This window comes from Aptenodytes patagonicus, chromosome 7, assembly GCF_965638725.1.
Source record: "Aptenodytes patagonicus chromosome 7, bAptPat1.pri.cur, whole genome shotgun sequence".
NCBI classification, from domain to species: domain Eukaryota; kingdom Metazoa; phylum Chordata; class Aves; order Sphenisciformes; family Spheniscidae; genus Aptenodytes; species Aptenodytes patagonicus.
Window position 1 is genome coordinate 10486741 of NC_134955.1, and position 9755 is coordinate 10496495.

At 36.1% G+C, this 9755-nt stretch overlaps 1 protein-coding gene across 1 annotated transcript; it reads left to right on the plus strand.

The window, feature by feature from the left end:
* Positions 1–1316: 1316 nt before the first annotated feature.
* Positions 1317–8038, plus strand: OLFML1 (olfactomedin like 1). Its single transcript, XM_076343369.1, has 3 exons — positions 1317–1442; positions 3476–3764; positions 6840–8038. Exons 1-3 carry the CDS (start codon positions 1317–1319, stop codon positions 7616–7618), a joined length of 1194 nt encoding a protein of 397 aa, XP_076199484.1. The 3' UTR covers positions 7619–8038.
* The last annotated feature ends 1717 nt before the right edge of the window (positions 8039–9755 follow it).

The following is a 9755-nucleotide window of genomic DNA, read 5'->3' on the forward strand; positions in this document are numbered from 1 at the left end:
GTATTAGCCTCTCTGTGCATCACTGACTTTGCCTGTAAATAGAAACTGGCAAATTGTTTACGCCTCTTAGGATAAAGCAATATTAAAAGAAAAAATACTTACCTGCACACCTCTGAAATTTGCCTGTAAAGTACACACAATGGTACCTCACAACAATCAAGCGAACAGAGGTAAAAATCTGCCTGCTGTGACACATTTTCATGAATTTTGTCACAAGTCGCATGCTTACACACAAGGCAGTCAGAAAGAAAAGGAAAGCTGTGTAAATGTGAGAAAAAAAAAACGTAGAGAAAGAAAAATGAAAAAAAAAAAAAGTGAAGAGGTAGAGAATTCTGAGAAACAGAGACATCCAGTTTGGCTTCAGATACAAAGGGAGATTTCTAACACCCTAACACATGGTTTCCTAGCGAATACAATGTTAGCATAGCCACATATATTTCCAGACAAAGCATTCAGTCATGGAAATTATGAAAAAGAATAAATAAAAATTGCCTCAAATGCAATAGACTCATGTAAATCAAATATTATTAATTTTTAAGTCATCCTAAGTAGAATTATTACTCTGAAAGAAGAGACCTATCAAGGACTCCATTAAATTGACACAGAACTCTCTTAAGGATATTGATTTTAGCTGAAAAAGTACTGGCAAGAGAAGAGAGGAAGGGGAAGGAAAAAGATTTTTTTTACGTAATTTTATCTATGGTTTTCAGTCCTACTGTAAATAGGCTGAATAGTGGAAGTGAAAACAATTACTTTAGATTGTTTTACAGTAACAACTGTGGTGGCTGAAGTAGCTACAGACATGCATCAAGTCTTCCTGTGAAAGAATGACCAGTGCTCCACTGACTTTGAATCTATGCTGACTTACACCAAGTACATACTGCACAGTGTTGGTCACACAGGAAAGCAGATGGGAGGAGAAAGGAGGGAAGAAATTATTTTTATTTGTATTTAATGAAATTTGGCCTACAGGCTTTATGTGACTCAGTACTGAACATCTGGGATTGATCATAGGATCACAAACTGGAAAGCAGTCATCTGGCTTCTAGAAATAAACACATTCAGTTCCTCTTCCACAACTTTATTTTTTTAATGATAAACTGCAACAGCCATTTTAAGTCTTTTTAATACTTGCAGCCTCAGTATTTCTAACTTTTTAGTAATTTTTAGTATTATTTTTTCACATTGCAGCATCAGACAACTGTTAAATTTCATTTAATCCTGGACTGGCAGTAGTGTTTGGGATTGCCCTCCGCATGCACACACACACAGACAATTAATTCACTACTCTTTTTGCTTCAAAATTTTATGAAACAATGCTGGTCTTGCAACTCCGATTTTTATTAGTTCCATTGCTCACAAGCGTCATGGGAGCGGCGCAATATATGATGCAAGATGCAGCACTGATGAACTACATTGACCGGCGTTTCCTATCTTTAGAGGTATGTGCTATCTGTATCCTTCTGTAATACTGCCTAACTGCAAAGAGGTTTGAAAATGTATGAATGTTCTTCTGTGTGTGCGAACACAGAACAGTTTGTATGCTAAACAATATCTGGAAGATAAATTTCCAGCTTTTTTAAATAAATAAGTAAAATTGTAGCTAAACCTTTAACTATAACGATTCCTAATTACCACATCAATATTTATTGCAGGATATAATTTCATAATGTTATATTTTTATTCTGTTATCACTTGCATTTTTTACGACATCAGGGAATTTAGCTAAATATGCAAATGTTTATAGTACTGTCACAGTCCATGCTAGGGAACAGTATAATCATATTGTCACCAGCAGAAGTGCTGTCAGGTATTAACAAGGAGATAGAAATTTATCAGGTATTTTTCCTATGTACAGATGAACTTATCTGGAAGAGTAGCTCAAGACACATTTGTGTAAACTAGCAGTGTATCTGCACTTTAACTAGTAGTTGAAATAATCCCCTTACAGCTGGGAGATTGAAATAGGTATTTGCTTTCAATTAATTATATAAAAGTACCAGTACCTGCTTCTTTCTCTGCAGTAAAAAACTACCAGTACTGCAAAATACCTTTTCAGTATCGGCACGCTGTAATCATAGATAGTTTATCTTAAATCATTAACATGTCCTTGGCTCCTGACTTGCATTGGCAGACTTTTCAAGAAGCTTTAACTTGCCTGATCTCACATTCCCTTTTTGTACAAAGCTCTCACTGGTCTTAACTTCACAACACAGGAAGAACTGAAGGATTAGCCTGGTATTCTGTTCCCATTGGGTAGACTGAGATTTAAATTTTCTTAACCACTACAGGAATAACTTCAAGTGGTAATTTCCATTCATTTGGCACACATTAAAAATGATGCAATTCCACCTGTGGAATCTGTTGCAAGGGGCACCAAACAGAGAACAGGAAAAAGGGTGAGGCAGATATTGAAGAGAACACTTGAAAACATTTAAAATAAAGTTTTTGTAGAAAGTAGTTAAACAGCTTCCTGGGGACTTACGGTCACGTACAAATGGCGGGGGGGAGGGCACACAAAAACCACGCCTCGCAAAACAAACCACCAAACCACCACCACCACCAAGTTTACATGGAATACATACATGCTGCACTAATCATTCAGTAAACTCAGACATTTCCCAGTCAAACACCACCTTTAAAACAAAACACCTGAAATCTGTGCATAAAGCACCAAGTCAGAACACCCAATCTGGCAGTTAGATCTACTATGATTGTGTGTTTGGGCTTAAATATTGGCTCAATTTCCTCATCTTCCCAAAGTGGCAGTTGGGCTTCTATTTTCAGGCCACCTATGATCTTTATAGAAGCAGCTACATTACAACAGAGAAATCACTTTCCTCACTTTTAAAAATGTTGATAATTTGAATCTAGGTATAAAGAAACTTCTGTTCTTTTTTTAAATACAGCAAACAATTTCACAAAAAAAAACCCAAAAACAACCTTGTCAAACATAGAGATGTCAGTATTTCCATTTTCCATTTTAAATGGATGAAAAATAGCCACAATAGATACTGTCTTGGTCAGAAGAGGTGTATTTATTTGAAATGTTCACATTTGCAGATTTCCTGCAGAAAACTTTTTGAGACTGTTTCACCAGTGGCCCTACAGGAGGAGTTCTGAAACGTGTCTGGAAAGCAAGTAATCAGGGATCATGTGCCCTTAAGTATCTCTGGCTATTTCCACCAGAGCACTTTTCCCTCTTTAGGCAGCAAAACAAAGTATCTGGTTGTCAGTAACCACATCAAGAAAAAAAATGTGTATTTTTGTCCAGAACTGTGAATGCTAGTGCCAGTCTAATATGTCCTCTTCACGTAGATATACAGCAACAGACCATCGGTTTGAAATAGATGGGGGGCAGGGGGACTGGAAAGGAGAGAATAGCACAGTTTTTAAAGTAATCATGAATGAGGTTGTAATCTATACAGAATATACACGTATATCCATGTATTTTCTTCCTGTGTTCTAACTCAAGAAGAGGCTGGAAAAATGCAACCAAGACATACTGGATTACGTGGAAGAATTCCGAGACTTTTCAAAGATGGTACTGTCACGCCTGGCAGGACTGAACAATTATAAGGCTGAGGTTAAAAGTGAAGTAGAGAATTTGCTAACAAGAATTGAACGTGCACAAAGGGACATTGACTATTTTGGATCTGTCACAGATTCTAATACATGTATAGAAGTACATGAAGACCTGGTGAAACAGCAGCTATTTGAAGAAGCAGAAGAAAAAAAGAAACTTAAACTCATGCTTAATGCAAGTAAGAACAGTTTACTTTTCAGAACTTTGATCTGAACGAGACAGTCCCCTAGCCAATGCATGTATGCTGGTATAGGGATAACAGATTTTCACAAGTTATGTGAATACCACAGATAATTGCATGGGGGTTTGGCTGTGTAAATACTAGATTTAAAAAAAAAAAAAAAAATTCTTTGGAAGCTGCTTTTTATTATAAAGTAATGTAAAAAGCCTCTGAAGGTATGCTTTTGCAAAGTCCCAGAAAAAATGCCACTGCATTTCAGAGTATTGCACCTATGCCAAGGAATTAATGGCGGTCTTTGTTTTTTGGAGTGGGCAGGGGTCAAAACCTCAACTCAAAAAGTGAACTCACAAGTTAGTAAAAAGACTTAATTCACTTCTAAAATTTGCATCTGTTTTACTGTCCTCCTCCGGCATTCTTTTTCTCCCTCTCCCCTCCATGTACTTTACCAAGAGAGCACACTGGCTTAGCTGCAAGCAAAGCTTAGTTCTGATTTGAAAATTGTTAAGGTACCTATTATGAAGAATATATACACAATCTATACTTTTTTTAAACAAATTAAGTTTTATAATTATAAGTACCTTTACCTTAAGAAAGTTGAGTTATAGATGTAAATTACATATTGTAGACATATTTGAAGTAGTCTGTTTCATCTTAATTCAAAAGTTGTAAGAAATGAAAAATAAACAATAATATAAACTGCCATTTTTAAAAAAGCTAGGTGAAAGATCTCTAGCATGATCAATTATACAATTCCACTAACTTCAGAATTAACTGATTTAATTTTACAAATAAGTTTACAATTTTTTCCTTGAACTTTTCCAGCAAAAGAGTATTAAGGCAGATGGTAACAGAAGCAGTCACCTATTCTGCTTCTAAGCTCTAATCATACACCACAATTGAGTGCTCTGAATATCAAGGTTTCTTTTCTCCATATATAGATTTTTTTGAACACTAGGCATTTTTTTGAGAGGCAGAAAAATTTAGGGATTTTTAAACTGACTGTGGTAAGGACACTGAAAATTATATCTTTCTGAGAGTTTCAGAGGGGAAAAATTACTTTCCATTTTCCCTTGTGGGAAATTATTACTTTTAATTTTATTGCAGCAGTTCACAGCAACTTTGCTTTTGTCAGTACTAGTCAGATCCTTGTCCCATTGAAGTCGATGGCAAAACTCGTCCCTGTGTAGATTTTACAGCACTTAGAAAAAGTAGCAAGACCCTCAACTCTAGCAAACAGCAGCTCTGCTTCTATGCTATCATATATTAACCGGAAGTTATGATTATTTTTGCTGAGTTGCTCCAAAACTCTAGCAAAAAAATGGTTTTTTAAGTCCAACCTTGTTACTGGATTTGATTCAAGTTCACACAGACCTGAAAATAACAATCAAGCAGAATCACTGTTTTTACATGCAGTAGTTGATACCTCATCCTGCTTTGGGTGGGAAATGGGAAATTATCTTCTGCACATTTAGGGGTATGATAAGAAACAGTGGGCTTTGAAGGTATCATTGCGGAGAATGTGGAAAAATTTTGGTAAACTTTTTGCTCACTGTGAATGTTTCAGTTTCTCAGTCTTCCTGCAAGCTGTTATGAAAGCCAAAGAGAGTTAAAAATCTTCTCTCAAGAAGAGAGACACTATTCATAGATTTCAGATAGTAATCTGGTTATTTCTCCTGCAGAGGAAGATGTTGCTAAGGCTGGATAGGTATTTTGACTCAATAGTTTTAAGTTTTTAGAATCTATCTAATCAATAAATGTTAGTTTTGGGAAAGCTATTGTGGCTTACTCAGGGAAGGTGCATCCAGAGTGAGGACTTCCACCAAAAAAATCCATGCTGTAGCAGCAATATCCAAATGCTTTGGTTAAATGGTATCTGCACACACAAATGACATAAAGGTTGCTTTCTACAGGCAACTGGAATCTTGCCACTGACTTCAATAGGTTCACATCAGGCCAAATAGGGAGGCTGGTTTTGCTTTCTCCATTTTATCTACTGCCAGAACTTCCTGCCTTTGGGCTTTGTTTGTTCTGTTTACTAAAATGGCTGCACTTCACTAAAGGCAATTCTTTAAACTTCAAACAGTGTATCTTGTAATTTATGAGTGCCTTTGGTAAACAAGCTTGTTAGTATGCTTTGCAGTAGAGTTTTTCCTGGAAGGGATGGTACTTGATAAAGATCTTAGCATCTAAATGCCCAAGTCTTCACAAGCTTGGTAGTTTTTGGTCTTAAACATCTGTGCAAGTGCGTACAAAATGTAATGAAGCCAAAACTATGACTCGCTCTCTGCTGGTGCCAATTTTATCCCTATAGTGAGGTAAACAACTATGTAATTCCACCAGCCATACTTCTTGCATAAGAATTGATAACACAGACATCATACCAGTTCATTTAAAGACCACCTTAATCTATGGGCATTCCCGTTTTTGTGATCCATGTATTTGTTCTAGTTCCTTTGTGTTGCAAGTGTTGGGAAGCTAAATGGGAAGATAACCCAGGGTTTTGGCTTTCTGTTATGATGATCCATTTTTATTTGTCTTCATATTATAAATGCAAAAAAAGAGGCTAACAGAGGATAAGAGAACTCCTGAAACAAAAATACTATACACATGGCATATCAGGAAAATGGATTTTAATTTGTATGCCTTCAGTAAGAAATAAATTTTATTATTTTACTGTGTTGATCTAAAACAGAAGTCACTTCTCTGAAGTAAAAATTACAGCCCTGTAAAAGAACTGACAAGAATAATCAGAGAATCACTAACTGTGCTCTTGGTCTCCTCTCAGGTACACAAATAGAATCCCTTTTGGATAACACTGGTCTAATAGAGCAGAAAACAACACACTATGTGTAGCTGAATATATGCAGTTTCCTTAGCAGGAGATGCTGAATATGTCATATAAAATTAGCTTCAACACTACTTACCATAGCCACGCTGCTGATACCTTTACTGATATATCGAGCCTGACCTTATAGTTGGATTAAAAGGAAACTAAGTAATTCAAAGAAAGGAAACAAGAAAATTCACAGATACTCTAATATTTTTTTTTTGTCTTTGCGTGTTTCCTTGCAGGTTGTGACCACATGCTTGCAGGTATTAAATCCCTGAAGATAGTTAAGAAGACTGGAGATAAGCATGGCTGTTGGATGAAAGATCCTGGCAAAAAGCATACAAAGATTTATTTATTAAATGGTTCTGTAAATAATGTTATTTTGGAATTTGCAAATATCATGACATTCATGGAAAGCAATCATACACTAAAAGCTCGCAGAGTCACCTTGCCGTTTGCCTGGGAAGGAACTGGCCACATCATATATCAGGGTTTCCTGTTCTATCACAGATATGGCTCCTTAAATGAGATAATTAAATTTAATATCCAGAAAAGAAATATAACTGACCAAATGCTACTGCCAGGGGCTGGAAGGATTCCTGCCTATCAGCTTTCTCCGTCTACAAAAATAGATCTTGCCATTGATGAGCAAGGGCTCTGGGCAATCCATGCAGAACCAGAGACTGGAGGAAACATTGTAATTACTAAAATCAACCACATAACCATGGCAGTAGAGCACACTTGGGACACATCATGCAATAGCAAGGATGCTGAAGCAGCTTTCATGGCATGCAACACACTCTATGTTGTGTACAACTTTCCTAGTGGAGGCACCTCTCGCATACAATGTGTTTATGATGTTTTGGATGCTGTAAATACTTATGAAATCCCAGTATTGCATTTTCCAAAACGTCAGGGTAGTCATTCCACTATACATTACAATCCTAAAGAAAAGCAACTCTTTGCCTGGGGTGATGGATCCCAGATCATTTACAAGCTTCACACAAAGCAAAAAGTTTAGAATCTTCAGCAACTTTTCAAATACACTTAAAAGCTAGCAGTCCCATGTCAACATGGTCATTAAAGTGTATTAAAATTACATTGCTCCCATCTGTTACAACTTTACAATCTATTTTACATAAATTTAGGCTTACATACCCCAGTGACCTTAAACTAATGTCCAATTAAGAATATGTAAAGACTCCATTAATATGAATTACATGATGACTAAATACCACACATGTAGAACCCCCACACACACAAATCAGTCTTATCAAGACTAAGGTTAATTAAAAAAAATAAGAATCCCTCTCTCACACGTTCTTTTCCTATCAAAACTATGTATTCTGCTTCAGTGCCATGGAAATCAAATCAGAAGTCCTTCCTGTCCAATATATATTACCTGACAACCTTCACTACCCTGAAGCTCACTGTAGGAAGCCTTCTTGTAAGCACTATAAAATAACATGCTTCCAGAGAAATTATCTATAAAGTTTTAACAGGAGAGGTTTATTATATCACAAAGCATAAGAGTATACATCCTCACAAACATGGTTTATTTTTAACATATAGTTCTTGTACATTACACCAAGGCTAATCCTAATCATTGAACTTCTAGACTATTTCCACAAAATTTCCACATTTTTATTATCCATATAGCTGTACAGTCCACTTTTGATCTTGCTAATACATTAGCTACAGCTAAATATTCACTTTTATCAGCTTCAATTTGCCACCTTTCAATTTTTTTCAGTGTGTCACTGCTTGTGTGTTCTTACATGATCTGTTCTGTACCGTACACTATTTTTAAATGTTTCACATATCATTCTCTAATTGTTTCCTTTCTTATTAGCCCTCTTTCAGCATCTGGTTGTGAGGCATTTTCTCAATACTTCCAATCACTTCCATTGCTCATAGCAGAATCTTTCTTATCCTATCCTCTGACTCCAGCAAAATACCTGTACAGAAAAGGTGGCTGTGATGAGCACAATAGTGAAAGTGAGGGCATGCCACTGGTCAGCCCTGGTTTTGTGAGTAACAGATAAACTCTAGGTAAATACAAACACATTTTTGTTTCAAAAATAATATTAAAAAAACCAAACAAACCCTAGACTTTTACTTGTGAAATACAGGTACTGGCTGTAGTTTTTGGATTTTAATGACAGCTGCATTTCTGTTTAATAACCAAAAAAAAACCAACCCACAAAAAATGATGCTTGAAAAGCAATCCACAGTTGTTTCTACAGAAAGCCCATTTTGTTCTTTACACTGAAAGAGCTGTTGTTCTGTTTAAAAATAGCTTCAACAGAACAGCCAAACATCAGGGAATGATTTTGAAAAGGAGTTCCAGAATACAACTAAGAGCGTATGGACTGCTGAGTTGCAACGCAACAGTGCTACTCTGCTTTTAGCAAAAGAAACGATATCGTTCTAAGCAGCCTTAATGACTATAGCATTACTTCTGTGTTACAGAAGCCATAGGAAGCACAGTTAAAGACATTCTCAGGCTGAAAGTAAGGTGCGCTGGCACTGATTTCCTGTGTGACCATGGGTCAAAGGCAGATTCAACTATTTGGCCTTTTATCCCTCATCTGTAAAATTACAAACACAGAAATACAAAATGGTATTAGCCACCTTTGGAATGCTTTGAGATCTTTTACTGCAGAAGGATGTGTAATTTTCTTTACTTAACAAATAAAGGCTTTTGGTGTAAATATGGATTGAGTCTGCTCTTTAGAAAAGGCATTCTTGGAATATGTAATGCACCACACTATTACACAACAGAGAAAGCCTACATTATTATTCCATGTAGAGATTTCAATAAGCAATCCTCAAAAGTTCAGGCAGGGTCCTCTCTGAACCTTGCTGCCTTGGAAATCCAAGCTTCGTAATGAATTAAAGGTACTGCCTAGTTTTGATAAAAGGAGAAAGTTTTGTATGGATGAGCTTCACTAGATTATTTCATATTGTACAAAATGCAAAAGAAATGAAAACAAGAAAATAGAATAACAAAGTTTTCACAAATCTCAAAATTGAAGTTCAGTTACAAGGAGGGGCAAATTTTCAAGCCTTCTAGTTTCAAAAATGTATATGAACAATCAAACAATTTGAAGAGCTGGAATTCCCAGATGTTAATCCTGATACTGATTTGTTGGAAA